We start from the raw sequence: 22082 nt of genomic DNA, 5'->3' as shown, positions 1-22082 counted from the left end.
GTAAGTATACAGACTGATGTAACGTCCTTCACTGCTATTCATTCATAATAAAATAATGCTTTTTTTGGGTCTGGGTTGTATCCTTGTACTCATGAGCTTCATTTTGTCAAATAGAATAGAGGGTTACATTTGGAACAGAAAAATGTGCTTAGTTGCGTCAAAAAAAGGAGGGTAACTATGTGATGCTATTACTCATTTAAACTAGGGGTGTGTATCTTGCTGTGCCGCAGCTTTTAGCAATTATTATTACTGCAATTGTCTCCCACTCTGTCGCAGCAAAGCTGGTATTTGGTACTGGCATAAAGGAGTTTTTTCTCTGAAGACGGCTGATTGGGCCCTTCTAACACAGTGTGCCCTTTCAGACTTTGTATGCTAAATGCTAATGTTTGAGATTTTCTTTTTTAAATGTAGCCAAATGAAAGAGACGGCCAAGGAAATCTCCTGCTTGCAGAACAGCAGCTTATCAACAAGGGCCTTCTCATCACATCGTGTATACACAAGCCTTTACAGAATGAGCTGGATCCCAGCCACTGAATGCATTTAATGTCCTTCATTCACACAGGCTTCTTTCTTTATGATTAGGAAAACAAACTCCATTACCATTGAGGTACACGTAATTTTAAGTACTATGGCACTCAAGATTTTTTCTATCACCATTACTTTTGGTGAAGATCAAGAAGCCGCAACAAAGTGTCTGGAGTAGCCCTGCAATCGCTTTTACTGTGGGTTGTGTTATTTGACCAGGTCTAATAAGTCTAGTCTGATCGGAGAGGGTCTATCCCTAACATCCATGCAAAGTGGGTCATAAATGCAAGCCTACACTTCTACACTTGATAAGGCAGAAAAGCAAGGGTATATTTTGTTGATCAGGTTTCAAAAGGTGCTAAAATTGGGCTGAGCTAACAACTGGATTGCATTAGTGGCCTTGGCAGACATGTTGGGAGAGGAACACATCATGATGTCTGCTGACAATTTCTATGTGTCCTGGGGCTCTATCTTTGTTTGTCTCCATCTTACACAAAAAACAGGGAGGGAGGGAACAGTCTGTAAGTAATAGATAAAGCATATATAGGCCCTCTTAAATGGAGATAATTTGAGTTATAAACCCCTCTATCTGGGTAACTAGATAGAAGACTACATATCCTGGTGCTTTCAGGGGCGCTTCGCCAATAAAGCGACTTGAGACTGTTGCGTCAGGCGGCAGCGCCCCACTAGGTACCAGGGGCGGCAAAAAATGCCGCTCCTGGTACTTTAAGAGCCGAATTTCCGGTTTTCAAAACGGAAATTCTGCTCTTCTAGTGCAGAGAGTGCAGATAGACTCTCTGCGCTAGTTCACTGGCCCTCTCTGCCGCCCTCGTGGACCACCTCAGGCACAACAAGGTAAGTGCACGGAGGAGGGGGGGCGGCAGCAACTGCTGCCAGTGTCGGACTGGGACACCATAAAACCTTAGACCAGGGGCCTACTCTCAGTAATAATATTCTTCATCTCCTCAATCAACCTCTATTCTCCTAGTTTGTTTTCTTTACATACCATAATCTATTATTTCATCTATTTAGTCTCTTTGTTCTCATATAATAGGGAATGGTCATGAAATAGGCCAAAAGTTTAGCAGCATGAGGGCCCACTGACACTTTGGCCCACCGGGAGTTCTCCTGGTATCCCGGTGGGCCAGTCTGACACTGACTGCTGCTGCCTCTGGCAGCGGAGGGGCCAGGATCGCCCCTGGGTGCTTTGCAGGGCAAAAATAGATTTGCTACATTACTTGTCTTTGCAAACTACAATTCAATGTCTTAAGGGGTACAGATTCATGGTAATTTTTTAAACGTGTACCATTGCCTAGAAATCCAGGCTGTACATATTTTATTCACATTTGTTTAAAATCTTTCACTAAAGTCCTTTAGTAAAATAATATTTTGGTAGTCTTGGAAAAGACTGAAGAATGGATGCAAGTTATGCTTTTCTAGATGGGAACCTATGAGATATACAGATTTCTGAGTAGCACAGATGAGACAGAAAGAGTTGGCAGAAGGGTTTGCTTCATTCATTCTGCATATTCTCTACACACTATTATTTTGGGGAATATAAACAATAAGAAGTCACTGTATCTCCAGATGTCTGCAGTGTATCCACAGAATCTGTGAAGCATCGACACAATTTTAATTGTATGTCCTATTTTGATAACACAAACATTTACTGTGCCTGCAACAGGTTATCAAGCAAAATAAACCAATTATTAACCAGGACCTAAACTTGGACTTGGATTCTAACAATGAGGGAGTTACACTGACTGCTTGAAGCTTCATTTTAATACACAGGTAATGTAAAACATAAATTGCAGCAAGTCACTCATGATCGTAAAATGGATTGTTCAATGCACAGTATATAAAGATGAAGCATGTACAGTATATAAAGTCTGTTCCAATTGTTTGTTCAAAATACATGCCAAAATCATAGTAACTTGTTACTCATATCTGATTATATAATATATATGTGTATTATGCCCCCCTCAGGTTAATATCAACAATTGTCTATTGATGCTTCTATTTGTAGTCCCCAGCAGGTGCACATAACCCCTCACTGTGTTACTCTCATAAGCTACAGTCCAAAGGGGGATCCTGACTGCTGTTAACTCTCAGTACTATGCACAGAAAAGAGTGAAAAGGGGTGCAGTTTGTTTATTAACACATTTACATAAATAACAAGCAACATATATCAACATCAGTTAAGTGTAGGGCAATGTAAACAATTACATTTATAAATTGAAACGTCCGATAACTGCTGAATAGTGATGGGCGGATTTATTTGGCAGGAACGAATTTGCAGCGAATTTGGCGACGATTCACAAAATTTCCACCTGTTTTGCGGGAAATTTGCGGAGAAGCGAAACAGAACAAATTCGCCCATCACTACTGCTGAAGGCTGCAAGCTATTGCAACCAAGAGTGAGTGGCCTGCATATTGTCCTTCCTAGGATCCCATAATCCTAGGCGCCCATAACCCCTAACACACTCCTCCGTTTCAATTCTTCCTAGAGCTCTCATGGGCCTGTCATGTCATTCCCAATTCCTGACTCACTTCCCACGGATTCACTGACACTGTTTTCCAAGCACACTTATCAGACCTCCCTCAGAATGTATAAAATCATATTGTGTGAACTTGTTGCACCAAGCTACGTCATTAGTAAGACACTCACCTCTTTTGCGCTTTTAATTTTGGTCAGGAACATGTGCAGCTCCATAGTCTCTGCATACAAGGCCCGACATACTGCTTGGTAGTGGTTGGGTGCTTCTGATGGAGTTGGCAAACGCAAAGCACAAAGCTGAAAAAAAAAAATTTAAAATATTGTATAAATACATTTATTATGATAAGAAACTGCTATTTATTTCCAACAAGCACCGATATCTACATCACATGATGCACAACTGTATTGGAGAGCTATATACTGAGCACAAATGCTTTAGAATCCATGTGACTACGCAGATGTCTCACTGGTACAACTGGTAGCAAAAAACAAGTCAGAGCAATTTGTACTCACGTGCTCTGGCACAGAAGCAAAGCAGGTAAGTCTGCCCTCTATCTGGCACTAGGGCTAAGTATGTGCAGCTGAGCACTTTCCCTGGCACTGAGGATGAGCAACTATGGCTGACATATTTCTGGCCTGGAGGCAGCACAATATGTAATGTGCAAAATATGTGAATGGACTTTGGGCTGGCACAGAGTAATGTGTGGCAAACCTTTTCAGAATACAAGGCTGTTGTTGATAAAACAAAAGTGAAGGCAAATTTCCTTTTTTTTTGCTAACACATGTAAGATGATTCCTTTATTTCATCAGTTTTGCTGAGGCCTAAAGTGAAATTCTCAGACATAAGTCTAGTCTGCCAGCTGGGGAACAATTCCAGAGAGAAACTTGACTTGGCAGGCACAACAGGTATTCAAAGAAATGCCAGCTTTGTGAATATAGACGGAATCAGATGAGAGTCTGGCTCTGCTTAGGAAAGCTACTCAGACTGATTGTAACAAAGGCCCATTACAGGGGTTACTGAATGACCCTTAGAAAACATTTATTTTACAGATTCATGCTGTGAGTTTGAGATGGAACAGCACCAGTTGCCTTTATTGCATAATTTTATAGGACATTGCAGAGACATTTCAGGGCACTCTTGGCCCTTTATCAAGCATGGCCAGAACCGTTGCTGTAATGCCCTATAAAATTATTAAATAAAGGCATTTTTATTCTTCAAAAGACAAGTGGTGCTGTTCCATCGTGAACTCTGTGTTGATGACAGTGGAGAGTGGCCACTAGGGAACCTGCACAACGTTAAAAATTGAAGTGTTGTGCTGACTGCTTTCTGTTTGACAGATTCATACTCTGTCAGGAATAGAAAAAGTCCTCAGTGCAGATTTAAAGCCAATAACCATAGATGTCCTGAAGAGTTTTATTTTTCACTCTAAATCCAAAAGCAAAATTCTGCACATTATATACATACTCTGGGGTGATATCCAAACATAGGTACGAAATTCTAACTGCAGTCAATCAGCAATTAGTTTCCAAGAGTCTACTACAAGTAAAAAAAAATAAACTCTAACCCCCATATATAATATAAGGCACTAAGCTTGCCCAGGAGCAGCAGGGCCGGAACTAGGGGTAGGCAGAAGAGGCACGTGTTTAGGGCGCAAAGATGAAGGGGTGCCAAGCAGGTACCTCTTCTCCCTGACTGCCCCAGTTCCTAGCTCCTGAATTGAAGAGGATGTCCGCTGCAGGTAACTACGGGAGTACTTTAAAGTACACTTTGCACTCCTGCCTGAGACGTTCCTCGTGTTAAAACTAAAACTACTGAAATTGTTTAATGAATGTACATTGGGAAAATGTTTACAATTATATTCTTTTATTAAGGAATAATTTATTTTTGGTCTTATGTCCCCTATAAAAACCATGTCACTGGGAAAGTGCTGATCTGCTTCCTCCTTCCCCTGAAATCGGTGCCATAGACGTGCAGATTTACCTGAACAAACGGACGTCCCCATCTCCCAATCTGCCACTAACCTTCAGTAGTAAAAGTAGTAAAAGAACAGATCTGACGATGTTCTGCCCTGACAGCAATCATGCGAAAGTTTATGTCCGACAAAAGCTGGTGACAGTCTCCCACTGAAAATCGTTATATCGGCAATACATGCAGAGATATTATCAGCAGGAAAAAGAAATTTTCTAACCTGTCCAAATGACTGAACGACCAATCGACATGGCACGAAAAATGTCGGGACTCTCCACACATGGTCCAAAAATTGTATTGACATGCACAGACAGGGCAGATTTCAGTGCTAAATGCATACTTCTGTGCATTAACAGGCAGGAGCAGTGGCAGTCAATAAAAAGGGATTTTGGGGCAAAAGGAGAATCTGAATTTTTTTCCTGGTGTAGATAAACCCGGAGGAGAAAATGTCTTGCTTGATATGGCCCTATGCCTAAGTTTTCTTAGAGAGAGGAATAGTGAAGATAAACTTGATTATTTCAGAAACGGGACAAAAAATGTAATTGCTTGTATCTAGAAAGTTTCTTATTTCAGTATGCTGAAGCTTATGTTAAATTTTCATTTTTGCTATAGTTCCCCTTTAAACAGTCAGTTTGCCCAGTGGTGCTTCAGCCATACAGTAATAACCTTGCCTTAGGTGGCACTAAGTGGCTTTAAGAGCCACATTTCTATTCTATGAAATAGAAAATTTAGCTATTCTGGTGCACTCCCAACTCAACCAGTTTCATCTCTATAGGAGTAAGTTTGGAAGGCAGTAATAGACAGAAGCAGCCCCTGGAGCACTCCTGGGCGCAACTGGACTTTACACAGCCCCACAGCAAAATCATTTGACTTTGTCCCCCTAAAATTGAGGGATAAAATATAATTTATTACACACACTTAAAGTAGCACCCCATTAAACCCACAGCTTCCCAGCAGTCACAGAGGTTGTTTCCTCTATAGCTACACCTTGGATATGTCTCCTACTGTGCCCTTTCCCTACAGTAACCATCACATTACAGTAAGTGAAAAACAACTTCCACTTCCACGTACATTAATTACATAGTAATATACACATTACATTGTTATTAAGGTTTTTCTTTGATTTTGCAGGTAAAAGGGGCAGATAAAGTAAACAGAAGAGGAAGTAAATCTGGCAGAAACTTGGTAAGAAAAAGCTTTATCCTCAGATTGTTGCCTTGTCTAACTGATAAGCTAAAGACATGGGAACAAGCGAGTTTCTATGGGAGGCAAAATGGGGCTAATTTATCAACACAATTTGCCCATGGGCAGTTACCCATAGCAACCAATCAGCGATTGGCTTTTTAAAGCCAACTGCAGGTATAACAATGCATGCAACAATTTGATTGGTTGTCATGGGTTACAGCCCATGGGCATATTTACCCAGTGTTAATAAATTACCCCAGTATCTGTTCTTTGTCCACTTACAAAGACAGCCAATTAGGGGTAAAATTTAAGTAGATATTTGTACTCCATATTATGCTCCATACCAGCTATTGGTAAGTGCAATCACACATGGTACTACTTGTCACAGGCAACAATTAGCACCATGTGTCATTGCAACTGAGGGCATTAGAAAACAATAGGAGAGTTGTGGAGAGCAAGGCTAGGTCCAACAAGCCTGAGGAACTGGCTGCTTAGACAATATGGAGAATAGTAGTTCAGCAAATAGAGCGTGGTTCTATTATACTCAGATGAAAAGAGACACATAACAACTGTATTACAATAAGGGATGCTGGGAGCTGTAGTCTTACAAAAGCTGGAAGAGTGATGGTTGCCAACACTGTGCAAGAGTAACGTTGAAGCACAGGAGTTAATGAAAATGAATAAGCATTTACCTGCCATTCTATTGTTTTGCCTGTGTTCAAACAAGGATATCCTTAAATCTTGGCCTGCTGGTGTGGGAATCACAATATTATTGCACTGCAGCATTTTTTTGATCTCATAAAAAGGAGGCACCTTGGTAATGTTTGATGGAACCATTTCTCCCATACAGAGAGATTTAAAGTGGAAGTATACCCCTTGTTTAACATGAGCTCAATAAATAGGGCTTGTGTTGGACACATGTTTTAATCAGGAAAAATCTATGTTTTTTGTTATTTCTTGAACTACACAAGGAAACAGAGAAACTGAAGCTACTGTGTGATAGGTCTTTGCAAGATAGACAATTAGCAAAAGTACATTATGCAGGATTATCCGTGAACTGGAATCTATCTACCTTGCAAGGACCGAACATGGATTCGAAATTTAATAAAACAAACACTTTTTGCCTATTGTTTTAAGCACACACAAAAAATATATATAGCACAAGCCTTAATTATCGAACTGAGGAGCTGAAGAAAATCTAATTAGTAACCAGAGAAGCACAAAACAGAATAACTACAGCCCAGTAAAGTGTACAGCACAACCCTACAATGTAATGGGGACTAAGGAGATCTATAGTGAGAAGCAGGTGATGGGGTGCATTTCTACAGCAACTTCTCCCCTTCCTTTTGGCTTTGATGTCAGGTCAGTATATCTTTCAGGAATGAAGGTTTCTAATCAAATGCAGGCTAAAGGGAAGTAAATTGCTTTTATGTTGTGGATAAATATGCAGAATCAGTGATGAGTACGATAAAAGTTGCAGATATGTTTGAGTGGGGTCTTTATTATAGGGAAATCTTTCATAAACATAACAAGGAAAATAATTTGGTAGATCACAAGGTTCATTCTCTAAATACATTTCAATGGGCTTCTTTGCTTTCTGTAGTCATTTATATGACTGATTGAGCAATGCACACACAAACATGTCAAACACTTATCCCAATGCACAGCTGTTCTGTATTGTAGTAACACCCACTGAATCAACAGTTCAACACCTGGAGAGCAAGCAATGGCAGGGCTGTAGCACCATGAACTGCCTAGTGTACCTCGAGCAGAGGCAGCAATGAAATTAAACCCTCCTGAACGCTAAGGACAATAAAAGTTTAATTTTTGTGCTAGTATAAAGGATTTAGTTTAGCTAGTTAAAATTGTTGATTCAAGAAAAGGACCTTTAAAATACATTTTATGTTATTTTAGTTCACAAATAATTTGACAGGATTTTTTCGCTAAATTGTTTTCTCTCTTACTATTGTGTATAATTATGTATAATGTAAAATGTTAGAAACTAACCAGATCAGGTGCCTATCATTGCTGCCATGTCATAAGGATCAGGAATGGGACAACAAACAAAGGGAACAAGAAAACCACAATTCATCCTCCAAGGAGCAATGGCACCAGGTAGGTAAGCACTGGAATTGATGCAAGTAAACGTGTGTAATTGTGAAAATACAGTGGTGAGCATATTGCACAGTTGCACACTTACTGAAACATACTACTCAAACACTAATACCAAAAATGAAAGTGTTTTATGTGAATTTAAATATAATATGCGGTTACCCTGCACTAATAAAAAAAAGTCCCCACTGGGCTGGTTTAAAAGTAATTTATGATTCATGGTATTATGTGCATAAAATAAGGCAAAGTCTGAAAATAAAATTGACACTACACCATATTAGGAGTCAAAACAAATTAGCAGTCCACTGAGAAGCCTCTGTATAATAAGCTAACCTTATCTAAAAGCCTAACAGACTGCAGCTGGGTGAGGGCTGGCTTGTTTTGCTCTTCAACAAATAAGGAGAATGAGACTTTATTTTACATGTACAAGTATTTTAGCACAAGCCCTATTTATAGCACAAATATTGAAAAACACTGCATATTGCCCCTTTAAGACTGACCGATTTGACATTACTGTTATGATGGGGTCTGCTTGTGCTCCACAGGTATCATTCATGCTGTCTTTATAAACTTGAAAATGCCAGAATCCAGTCACAGAACAACAATGCAAAATGATTAACATGCCACACAGAATTACTCTGTAATGTGTAATGGAAAATCAGTACACAGCAAATCTTTTTTCCTTTTCCTTTCCTAGTCCACAGCTTGAGAGAAGGTTATGAGGTAATGCTTGGCAGGCTTTCATATTGAAACAGTTTGACATAATGTTAAACTTCACCCAAAAGCTGCTAATAGTCCCACACCAACGCATGAATACTATGTGGAATCAGCTAGGTTGTAGTAGAAAAGCACCCCAATAACCAAACGGCTTTGTCTGTGTATTATTCACACAGAAATTTCACATAAAACAAATGAAAGTGTATTTGTCTGAAACATTAGTGGCAAACAAACAACTGGCCGGCCACCGGTCCAACTAACAAGGAATTCTGCCCTTCTTAAAAGATCCACAGCCACAATTACGGCAAAGATCAGTGTAACAAAACAAGTAATACAATCATCACATTCGCAAGATCCAGTGGTTTTCTTTGCCCCATCTTTACAAACCACCTCCAGGCCTGGGAGAGCTGCAGCCACACTACAGCTCTTTCATTACTTGTGAGGCTAATCAAACCAAACACACACAGGCACTCATTTTACCTGCCCTCTGCTCTGTCCCATAGAGCATTCTGGGTAGGATACATGATTTAGATATTCATTCACATATTTAAAATTCTAAATATATCTGAAAAGAGCAAAGGGGAATCAACTTAAAAGAAAATGTCCTATAAAAAACTTGTTATTTTTAAAGGGGAAATATATCCCCTTCTTCAACATGAGTGTGGTGCTGACCATTCTTTGCCTATTATTTTGACAATTTCTTTGGCTAAACAGGGAATTTGCAGCTTCTCCAAATAATAATAATAATAATTATAATAATAAAGGCCCCTTTCCCCAGGATCACTGTTTGTATTGCAACAGCTAAAAGCTGCTTGTAGTTCAGCAAAATCTGAATGGCTGCAAATTAGCCATTGCTGCTCTAGAGAGCTCTCTGGTGAACCTCCCTTGAGACAGGTTTGTAATCAATGCAGAGATGTAAATAGTTTTCTCATAAGACTTGTTTCCATTTCAAATGTATCAGTACATGAAAATACCACATAAAATCGGCCTTTTATCCGATGACCTACTTAAAAAAAATAGGGGCAATGGAAAAGAAAGTGTGTGTGATGTGGAAGTGACCGTCTGTAAGACAAGCTAGACTAGTGAAATGTATCATTGGATAATGAAGCAGCTGCGCTTTCTCCCTTGTGGGCATATCGGCTAAATTGTAATGAGGCTCCCAGTGCTGGGCAAAATAAAATATTTATGATACTATTTATCTTCACTATAGAGATCATAGCAAGAGAAGAATGGATTCATACTGTGCCGGGGCACAAATAGTCTCCATGTGGGCCATTCTAGAAATGATCTATGAATATGTCACAAATCATTTCCCCAGAAGCTATTATGGATTATTCTGAGAGTGAAGGCTTTGCACAGTCACCTATGAGCACTTATGTTAGCAGAGAACAAGACACGTGCCTGAGCACATCTTCCTCCAGAAAGAGCACTCTGTTTCTAAATACACTACACTATAGAATGTGTAGGGAGAAGGAAAGTGATTTCTGCAGAACAAGCATCCAAAGGTAATAATACCACCAAATACTTTTAAATTAAACGCAATATAAGAGGATAAAAGTACAGCCCCATTTGCAAGAATATATGGCTAAATATAGAGCAGGAATAAAGAAAATGGCAGGATTTTCCACAATAACCATAAATACTGTACTGAAGTAATTATCGCATAGTCCAACAATATGGCAATATGTATTGGGGCACTAAGGATCCTTATGAAGCCTTGGGTAAGATCCATGTAATTACATTGTCCAAGCTTCTTAATGGTAACGCAGGGAGTGGCACAGACCTCATGCATACCTCCCAACATTTTGGAAATAGAAAGAGGGAAAAAAAAGATTTGCTAATGAAGGTGAATTGCCCTTTAAAGGAAAACTATACCCCCCAAACAATGTAGGTCTCTATAAAAAGATATTGCATAAAACAGTTCATATAAAACCCTGCTTCATTTTAATAATAATATACTTTTCTAGTAGAATGTGCCATTGGATAATCATAAATAAAAAATTGCCATTTTAAAAAATAATGGCCGCCCCCTGGGATCATATGATTCACAGTGCACACAAACATACCAACAAACCATACTAGTTAGGTCACATGATACAATTAACAGACAGAGTTCTGTCTTTTGCTTCCACACTTCTTCCTGTTACAGTTAGAGTTGTAGTATTTCTGGTCAGGTGATCTCTGAGGCAGCACAGAGACCATCACAAAATGGTGGCTCAATTTGCTTATATTGTTGCAAATGTATTTAAGTGCACCTGCCATGTTTCCTGGGCTCTCTGCTGAAAGCCAATTACGTTTTAGAAACATTGAATCTTTTTCTGACTGGAGATCAAAGAGAAAGTCGGGACATTTCAGTAACAATCTGGGACTGTTGGTTGAGCTGTTAAAGTCGGGACTGTCCCGCAAAAAATGGGACAGTTGGGAGATATGACCTCATGGCATACTTAAGTTCCAGTAATTCAATGCACATTGGTTGTCTAGCAACTTTCCAATAATAGGAGATAATAGAAAGTAAAATGAAAGGAAAAAACAATCCTATAGATAAACACATAGCTCATAATCTTTATTAAGACCCATAGGGGCCAAGGATTTTGATCGCCAAATCCACCACAACTAATTTTTTTCTGAGCAATAATAACTTAGTCACACGCCTCATTGGGAGAACCTGTTCTAGAGCCGTATATCTATAAAATTCAGAGTAGCCCTTATCTAAAAAATGTTTAGAAATAGACAGTGATTCACAGCAACATTAAACCAAAAAAAAATATACTAATCCAAAGGAAAATTCTATTATTACTATTTACTTCTGATGAGTCACATAACAACACTGCTATGGAGACAAGCATACATTTTTATTAGCCAATACATGGCCTCCATGTCTGGTTTCCATGGGTACCAAACTGAATCCCCAGGCAAACACAACAAGAGCTAGTAAACTGTGATTATTTTGGCGTGTTGGATCTCCAATTAGTTGGCAGTAGACTGTTTTAGTGCATAAATAATATAAAAATAATACAAATAATCATTCCATACATCTAATAATCACTCTAAATGCTCGCTCACAATAGAAGGGCTTCAGATAACAAATGTTTTTACAATAAGAAGCAAAGCATTTAAATATAAGTGCATAGCAATACAATAGAAACTGCTAGCCCCTGAAAGCTTGTTGGGGGAGGGGGTGGAATTAGCAAGAGAAGTGATAGTGGGACATTGTAGAACAGATAGGCCAAAATATAAAATGACAGAGAACATCACCAGGTCTCGTAATTAATACATACACACGGATCAGATAAAAGCCTCTTTATGTGACACACAGATTTTTACAAGTATCTAAACATGTATTTTTAAAAAATGTTAAAAAAACATTTTAAAAAACAAAAAACTCTAATTCACTAGGGGGTGGCAATATGTTAGGTAACCCCACCCTTTTTTTTAGGAGGGGGCCCCTGGAAAAGTTAAATAAGATGCTGGCACTGTATATGTTTTTTTCTGGACCAGTGCTTTTTTTCCCCTCAGGGATTCACTGGGGGTTATAAAAAATATTAGCACCCCCAATTAATCAGGGTTTCCTTGTCCTGAAAACCGACTTCCAAACAAGCTAATTTATCAAGGCATTTATTAATGGTGAATGCCTATTTTGCAGCCACACAAATGAGTAACCAGAGGCAAGTAAATGCTGCAGGAGATCCTCTTGTATACCAAGAAAAAGCAGAAAAAGTTGCATTCATCTCACGCGACTAAAGTAATGACCATACACTTGCTTTTAAATACTGTAAGCTCTTGGAAGTAGGACACTGTGTTGTATGTGTGCTGTTTGTATGTTATGGATGAGCTGTATGTGCTATTATGTAATTTAATATGCTTAGTGTCACTACTTAGAATCATACAAAGTCAATTCAGGGGATGAAGGTATATGGCACTGGCCTAGCCACACGCCAGTAGTGAATCCAAATAGAGAAGAATCCCAATACCTATGGTTGCAGCAAACAGGGTGATCCCAAATTTATTCAATGGTGCTATACAACACTTTTCAAACGATCAAACGTTTCGGGATCACTGAGGAAGGGCCATGCGGTCCTGAAACGTTTGATTGGTTGAAAGTTTTTTATAGCGCCATTGAATAAATTTGGGATCACCCCGTTTGCTGCAACCATAGGTATTGGCATTCTTCTCTATTTGGATTCACTACTTAGAATCAGGCTAGACTGGGAGTAAAAAGCAGCCCTGGCAAAAAATCATTGGTGGTCAGGCCTCCCCCTTAAAAGGTAAAGAAATATTTTGTGACAGCCCCCCCAAGTTAAAAAAAAAAACATTGGTGGCCAGCCCCCAAGTCAAAAACCATTGGTGGCCAGGGTCCCCTATAAAAGTCAAAAACACTGTGGCCAAGGAAACTTTAAAATTTGGCATGCGGTCTTCCTTCTAGGCGACAGCAGCTTCGTTCTACCATTTGGCTTCGGCCCCTATTCGTTTTTCTGGCATTGACCCCCATTCAGATTCTCGGCTCTGGCCTCTGGCCCCCATTCTGCTTTTCAGCTTTGGCTCCCATTTGGAAGCTCCACTTCCCGGGCCCACTTAATCCTAAATTGACTGGTTTACAGGATATTTGCCCAAATGGCCAGTCCGGGCCTATATATATATATATCTGTCACTTCACAAAATAAGTGCACGTAATAGAAGTGATTTTAAATATCTGTGTGATTCAGTGCTGTTCATTTTGGAGAATCTCTCTGAGACCCATACACAGAGTTATGCAGCACTTATCCCATAGAATGCTCACACAATGAGCCTTTAAATTAAACATTATATAGTCTGGCCATTTATTCTAAATATAATACATGCTTATACAGCTTTGCTTGCCAAGTAAAACAAGGTTACGCCCATATCTGCCAGAGATGCCTCATTGCTCAGTTAAGTTAAACATACATTCCACATTATTTAATAATAATTTGGCCCCTGCAGGTACTGTTTGGATTTTATGGGTGATGTTTCATTTTATCTTACACAGATTAACCAGGCATGCTTATGAATACTTTCAAATCTTATTTATAAAGAAGAAAGTTTGTTTGTTCCACTGTCATTTATGCGTTCACATACCATGTGACCAAATGCAATGTAACTTCACAGGGACCATTCTTGCGTATACAGGGACATTTAGGAGTACGTTTGTTGAAATGTGTCAATGTGAACCATATCTCTCCATGTTGAAAAACCAATAAAAATATTATTAAAAAAAAAAAAACATATTATAAGGCCATGTCTCATAGGTTCATTTACCACAAATCATTTATTTGGACACAGAAAGTACCCAATCTTTCAAAGGGGCCACTATCTCATGCCCTCACAGAGAAACTGACCTTGCTTAACAGTTAGACTTCATTTTCAATACAGAAAAGCTAGTCCAGAACATCTACAGCAGGACAGATTTGAAAATCCATACCGAGAGCATGGACATGGGCAAATTGGAAACTTTTGACTTTTAAACAGAAGGGGGTGGTACAAACTGGAAATGTCAATTCTATGTTTTCAAGCTTTTCATCGCCTGCCCCAAGCTGCTAAAAATCACAGGTCCCATAGCCCTATTGGATCAACTTAGTAAGCAAATATGACATGAAATACATGGACATTTGTTTGAAAGGAAACTGTTGTGACGTATTAACTGCACTTCTTAAGTGGAAGACAGATAAATAAAGGACTGTATGACATTGTCAGTTTTTAGAGCTCTGTCTGGTGCACTTTGTTGGAATGAAATATGTGTGACTATAAAGCTCTCACACACAGAACTGTATATTATTTGTGGCACAGGTGCATCTTACCATCTGCTCTGGCATGTGGACAGAGTTCTTGTAGGGTGTGTTTTATTTGCACTTAAATACCAAGTGCACAGTGTAACAGGTGAATGCCTATAGAAAATAACTGCATGTGATGTGTTCAAGCAGTGTCTCCTTTGCAATCACTGTAGCCCAGCAAAATGTACTTAAAGGGATTCTGTCATTATTTTCATGGTGTTGTTTTTATATATAAATTAAACTGTTTACACTGCAGATAATTCACTCTACCATGTAAAGTTTCATTCCTAACCCAAAAAGTGTATTTTTTTTAGATGTAATATTGGTGTGTAGACGGCCATTTCAGGTCATTTTGCCTGGTCATGTGCTTTCAGAAAGAGCCAGCACTTTAGGATGGAACTGATTTCTGGCAGGCTATTGTTTCTCCTACTCAATGTAACTGAAGGATTCGCAAAGGATTAATAAGGGAAACAAATGCTTAAAATAGAATATCTGATATGCAAAGTTCTCTCTAAGCTGTGGACATGTTTTCAGGCACACACATTCTAAGCCCAGCACACACAATTAATTGTAAGAGCAATTGTAAGAGCACTTCTATGCACACATGGTTTGTAAAAGTACACACAAAAGATCATTTAGAAGGGCCACTGAATATAGGGAATAATGTACTATTTATTATAAAATATAAAGATATAAAAGTTACCAAAGAGTTCTAAACAGAAGAAAACAAGTGCCTTTTATTACATAACCCCCATAATGTCACTTTGGGACATATGACCTAATGAAAGGGAGGTGTCTATGTCAACCAAAACACATTTAAAAATAGCTTCATCCAGCAGAGAACAAATCATTTACAGAATGTGTAAAGTCCATTAGATAAGTGAAACTATTTGTATTAAAAAGAACATTTTACACAGCAGGTATAAACGTTCCTGAGACACAGCTGATTCTTACTCCCCTTTCCAAGGTACTATGCTCTTTATTGACAGGAGCACATAATATTTATTCCTGTTGCATGTATGCACCATCCAAAGTATGGCTCACTTACAATGGCAACTTTGTTGCGGTGTCCCACATTCTACAAAGGGGAATATGATCTAGCCACACATTCCCTCCCACTAGGTGAACTCTGAACTCTTCAGAAATAATAAGGGGCCCATTCACTAAGCTCGAGTGAAGGATTCGAATGAAAAATACTTCGAATTTCGAAGTATTTTTTGGGTACTTCGACCATCGAATGGGCTACTTCGACCTTCGACTACGACCTTCGACTTCGATTCGAACGTTTCGAATGAAAAATCGCTCGACTATTCGACCATTCGATAGTCGAAGTACTTTCCCTTTAAAAAAAACTTCGACCCCCTACTTCGGCAGATAAAACCTACCGAAGTCAATTTTAGCCTATGGGGAAGGTCCCCATAGGTTTGCTAACCTTTTTTAATCGAAGGATTTTCCTTCGATCGTTGGATTAAAATCCTTCGAATCGTTCGATTCGAAGGATTTAATCGTTCGATCGAACGAAAAATCCTTCGATCGATCGAACGAACGTTTAGCGCTAAATCCTTCGACTTCGATATTCGAAGTCGAAGGATTTCAATTCGAGGGTCGAATTTCGAAGTATTTTTAACTTCGAAATTCGACCCTTAATGAATCTGCCCCTAAGTGTCAATGGCTTTCATACTTCTCCCTATATGCACGGTTATAAACATTTAATATACAAAAGCCATGAATATCTTGTAAATTATATCCTCATAAAAGGTGAGCTCTGAGGTAATCAGTTATAAACGGTGAGTTCTGATGTCATTTCTGTCACATGACTCACTGAAATTTGTGTATTATAATGAATAAAGTACCCCCAGTTGCAAAATACGAGGATATTAGAAGTTACCTCGGAGTTCCATGACCTGTATAAAAACACTCGACCTTATGTTTTTATATGGTCATGAAACTCCTCGGTAACTTATAATATCCTTATATTTTACAAGAGGGGTTACTTTATTCACTATATAAACCAAAATACGCATATTTATCTACCTGTTGGTTTAAACATTATGTAGTATTTGCTATAAAGTTTGGATCTAATAAACCATGAATGGGGTGGAACCAGTGTAACAAAAGCATCATCCACCATGTACCAAATATTTGAACAAACATTTTTTTCAAGCATTTTTAAAGGAATTATAGAGTAAGAAGAGCATTTGCTATCTTGTTTAACACCACTAAAAATAAAAGTAAAGTGCCTTTAAGGGTGAAGACACACAGAGCTACTAGTTGCAGCTATTTGTCACGGCTACAAAATAGACAATAATGATAATTGGCTTTGCTAAGACACCACCTGTGTTTTAGCAGAGGCAATTCTCAATACTGTATATAGCAGGGTATTATTTTGGCATTTTGTAGCCTCAACAAGCAGCTGCTATTAGTAGCTCCATGTGTCTTCACTTTAAGGGACAGATTTAAGGGTTGAATTGAAAATTCAAATTCTCAATTTTTTTTTATGGTCAAAACTGTCAAATTCAACTAGGGAATTATCCAAACTCGATTTGAGTTTTTTTTAAAAAAAAATTCAAATTAGATTTTCGAGATTTATCATACTCTGGCTCCATTACGAATTTGACTATTCACCACCTAAAACCTGCCGAGTTAATGTATAAGTCAATGGGAAAGGTCCAGGGACCAATTACAGGTTTTGGACATGTTATCCAGAATGCTCGGGACTTGGGGTTTTTGGATCTCTCTATAATTTGGATCTTCATACCTTAAGTCTACTAGAAAATCATGTGAACATTAAAGGGGTGGTTCACCTTCAAACAACTAATTGTTTTCAGATAGATCACCAGAAATAATGACTTTTTCCAATGACTTTCTATTTTCTATGTGTGAACTTTTTCTAATATTGAAGTGTCAAGTGTCATTTTTCACCTTCAGAAGCAGCTCTGGGAGGGGGGGTCGCCGACCTTGTAAACTGTTCTAAATCGATACATTTAGTTGATACATTTCTTATCTTTGTCCCTGCTAAGCAGAATCTCTGAGTTTCATTACAGGCAGCTGTTAGAACTGATACAATAGTTGCTAATACTCCAAAGATGCTGCTGAGAAATGTATCAACTAAATGTTGCAAAATTGTAACAGTTCAGAGTCTGCACCTGAATTACTGAGCTGCCAGACTCAAACACCAGAGACACAAACATTCAACTTTAAACTTAGATTTTGGAAAAACAGTAAAAAAGAAATAATGGAAAGTAATTGAAAAAAGTCTTTATTTCTGAGGAACGCTCTAAAAACAACTGAATTGGAAAAAATGTTTGGAAGGTGAACAACCCCTTTAAGGGGCCGATTTTTTAAGAATTGAATTTTTTTTATGTTCAAAACTCAAATTCGAATTGTGACTTATCCAAATTCGATTCGAGTTTTAATTTGATTTACGAGATTCATCATTCTCTGGCCCTTTAAGAAATCAAATTAGACTATTCGCTACCTAAAACCTACAGAGTTGATGTCTAAGTCAATTGGGAAAGATCCAGGGACCAATTTGGGCATCTTAGTAGCCTTCTTGACATTCGAGTTTTTTTTGGATAAAAAAACTCAAATCGAATTTGGTCAAATTCGATTTGAGTTTTCGAGACGGTAAAATTTGTTTTACATATTTGATTTCATTAATAAATAGTTGAATATTCGAATTTCGAGTTAAATCAAATTCATGTGAGTTAAAATTCAACCCCTGATAAATATGCCTCCCCATGTTACTCAGGGAAGGAGAAGACCCTCACAATTTAACAATCGTTTTAGTAGGCCTAAAAGTATCAGCCACAGTTTTGCGTGATATGTGCCAAATATTCTTGGGGGGGGGCATGCTGCAATAAAGACATTGTTTATTACACATGAGTAACCCATAGCAACCCGATGTACCTGTATGCATTTTTAGACCAGTAAAAGTGCTGATTGGTGGTGTGAGTTAAATATGGGTAACTGTACTGAGGCAAACTCGGTTGCTACTACTTTATGTATTAAAAAGGAACATGCATTACCTACCTTCATTACATTGTTGTAAGATTGTCTAGACCCGGTTGATTCTTTTTCACTATCGGTCTCATCTTCATCAAGAGCATCATATCCTTCATCATTACTTCCAGCTATCTCTGTGTTAGTCATGTTGTCAATCAGTAGCTCCAAAGGAGGGCTAAGCTCCCTTTCCTCATTCTCCTTCAACCCATAATCCAACGCTTTGTAAATGATGATCCCAAGAGACACAATAACCTAGAATATTTAATGACAACAACACATTGTGTTAAATTAGCAACACTTCACTCCAGATGTTCTAACTCAAGTGCTTGTCTTATTCACAGCTAACTGGCATTTAAAAGCACTAATTTGTATAGTTGAATGTTACTAATTACAAGTGTTTCTTGATTTGGCCACCCATGTCCAAGGCCTAATTGGGCTGATCTGATTCATGTGGCCCAAGGAACAATGACTGAACCTTAAAAGGGACCTTTGAAGATGTACGGATAGAGAGAGAACCACATTAACATCCTAATATGGGCCTCACCCAACAGGATTGACTTGGTCTGCACTGGCCAGTATTGGTCCATGTAGCTTTAAATTAGAGGAAATTGTAAACATTTTAACCAGTCACTAAATGTTATTGGTTGCTTTAGTTTATGGATGAAAAATTCAAATATACTGCAACAAGAGGAAGGGAAAACTAATATGTCAAGCCATGTGACTAGTTTCCTTCTCATTATGCTTTAGTGTTAAATACATAACACTAACTGAATGAGCACTACTAAAAAAAGACAGTAGATGCAAAGATAATGAAACATGGTAATCTGGATATGTTAAAGTTACATTATATAAAAAGAAAAAAGAAAACACTGAATCATCATCTGGTCAAATGATTCCTGTGATTTAAACACAAATCTAAATCGAATAATTAGAATAATGAAGTTTTCTTTTGAAAATAGAATATAATATACCAAATATATGTGTATTCTAGCTAACTACGTGCCACAGATCAGTACAGACCCATATAACTTATAGGGAATTCCACATTCCAATAAAGGGTAAAATATACCCCCTTTTTAACATAAGCTCATTCAGTTGAGTTTATGTAGAAATTTTAACTTGCAGAAATAAATATAAAAATTTACTTTTTTTTTTTTTTTTTAAACACGGACATACTGGATTCGACTGATTTGAAAAAAAAAACCCATGATAATCTGCCTGTGTGCTAAATACTTTAGACTACAGAATTTTTCTGCACATACGACTCTTTATACTTTATATGCAATGAGTACTCTTTTTGATTCACTCATGATGACTATTATGTAACAAACAGGAATTTTGGAATGCAGTATGAAAGGAACAATAAAATAAATGTTATTTTAATTTTCATGAGAAAAGCATTTATTTAATCTTTGATTTAAGGATAGTTCCCCTGTAAGTACCAAGGGCTTCCAAAACCTTCTTTTGGGTAAGAACCTGGAATCTAGGGATGCACTGGCTGAATACCAACGGAGCCCTCTCTGCGGACGAAAATTGCCGATGTGAGGGTGGAAATCAGCAATGCATGAACACATGGCATATTTTTTTAACATTTTGTAGTGTTCCGATTCAGTTCGCCCAGGCTCTTGGATTCCGGCTGAAAAAGGCTCGAATTTGGCCGAATCTCAAACCAAATCCTGGATTCGGTGCATCCAAACCTAAATACTTAGTTCACCTTAAATTAACACTGAGCAAACATTTGCCAGATAAATCTGCTCTAGATCTTAGCATAGCTTTTGGTCCCTAAAGGTGGCCATACACACCGATATTATCGTATGAAACACATTTTCGTACAATATTCAATGAGTGTATGACAGATATCGGCAGAAGGCTTGTACATCAGCTTGTCGATCAGTCCAGGTGGAAAATGTCTATTAGAATTTTATTGTTTCTACCTGTATATCTGACGATTCAGCTCTACATGTGTGTATTGAAACAAATGATCTTTCTTGGAAACATCTTTCCAGGAAGGGTCGTAATTGTTACGTCTATTGCCACCTTCAGCCTACAAGACCAGAGCCAGCCTTAAAGGAATTGTTCAGTGTAAAAATAAAAACTGGGTATATAGATAGGCTGTGCAAAATAAAAAATGTTTCTAATATAGTTAGTTAGCCAAAAATGTAATGTATAAAGGCTGGAGTGATTTGATGTATAACATGTCAGTCAGACACTACTTCCTGCTTTTCAGCTCTCTTGGTTTACACTGACTGGTTACCCTGGCTACCAGGCAGTAACCAATCAGAGACTTAAGGGGGGGGGGCACATGGGTCATATCTGTTGCTTTTGAATCTGAGCTGAATGCTGAGGATCAATTGGAAACTCACTGAACAGAAATGTACCATGTGGCCCCCCTTCAAGTCGCTGACTAGTTCAGAGTTATAGAGCTGAAAAGCAGGAAGTTGGATTCTGGCTGTTTTATTAGACATCTGTTCACTCCAGCCTTTATACATTACATTTTTGGCTAACTAACTATATTAGAAACATTTTTATTTTGCATAGCCTTTCTTTTTACCCAGTTTTTATTTTCACACTGAACTATTCCTTTAAGCCAATTGATGTTGAAGTCTGTCCAGGGCTTCAGAAGAGGGTCTGTCACTGTGTCTCTCAAGAAAGTCTGTACCATGAAATGCTGAGATCCAATAGAACAAGAAAGGGAGTTAAACAGGCAGCATTGCAGCAGCAGGAGAAAGGAAGAAGCAGGCACCATGTGCCCACCCAGCCCCAGAGACCTGCCAGCAAGCAACATCCAGTCTAGGGGACCCCATCAAAATGGTCATAAATGGGCCCGAGTTACAAGACTTTCAGTATTTCTCACATTTTACTAAAAGGGGAACTAAAGTCTAGAAATGCTGTATTTTGTATACTAAATATAAACATGAACTTACTGCACCAGAAGCCTAATAAAACAAATGATTTATGCTTTCAAAGTTGGCCACAGGGGGTCATCTTCTAACTATGTTAAACATCTTTGCAAGATCATGTACATGATCAGTGTGGTCTGGGCTTCAGTTGGGAGGTTAAGCTTAGGGATCATCATAAATTATCAGAAAAGCACAAGTCAAATAATTTCTGCCATAGAAGCCTATACAGCAAGACGATTAATAAGCAGAATATGCAGACTGCACTGGGTCTACAGATACAAATCTCTACACTGTCCCCGGCTGCTCTACAGGGAAACAAACAAAGCTGCTCAAGTTCTGTGAAGTAAGGTGGGGGGAGGAGTTTCCTATCAGCAGCAGTCAGAGCA

At 38.4% G+C, this 22082-nt stretch overlaps 1 protein-coding gene across 4 annotated transcripts in view; it reads right to left on the bottom strand.

Annotated features, from left to right (window-relative positions):
- LOC108695242 (protein spire homolog 1) overlaps positions 1 to 22082 on the bottom strand; it is a 99903-nt gene that overhangs the window by 39261 nt on the left and 38560 nt on the right. For all 4 annotated transcript variants that reach the window (XM_018223627.2, XM_018223628.2, XM_018223629.2 and 1 more), the window contains exons 3-4: positions 18824 to 19048; positions 3194 to 3319 (exon numbers count right to left, since the gene is read on the bottom strand). In XM_018223627.2, the coding sequence (XP_018079116.1) occupies positions 3194 to 3319; positions 18824 to 19048 (351 nt within the window). The remainder of the gene's footprint in view (positions 1 to 3193; positions 3320 to 18823; positions 19049 to 22082) is intronic.

Source organism: Xenopus laevis, chromosome 6S, assembly GCF_017654675.1.
Source record: "Xenopus laevis strain J_2021 chromosome 6S, Xenopus_laevis_v10.1, whole genome shotgun sequence".
NCBI classification, from domain to species: Eukaryota; Metazoa; Chordata; class Amphibia; order Anura; family Pipidae; genus Xenopus; species Xenopus laevis.
This window is presented reverse-complemented; position numbering and strand designations above follow the sequence as displayed.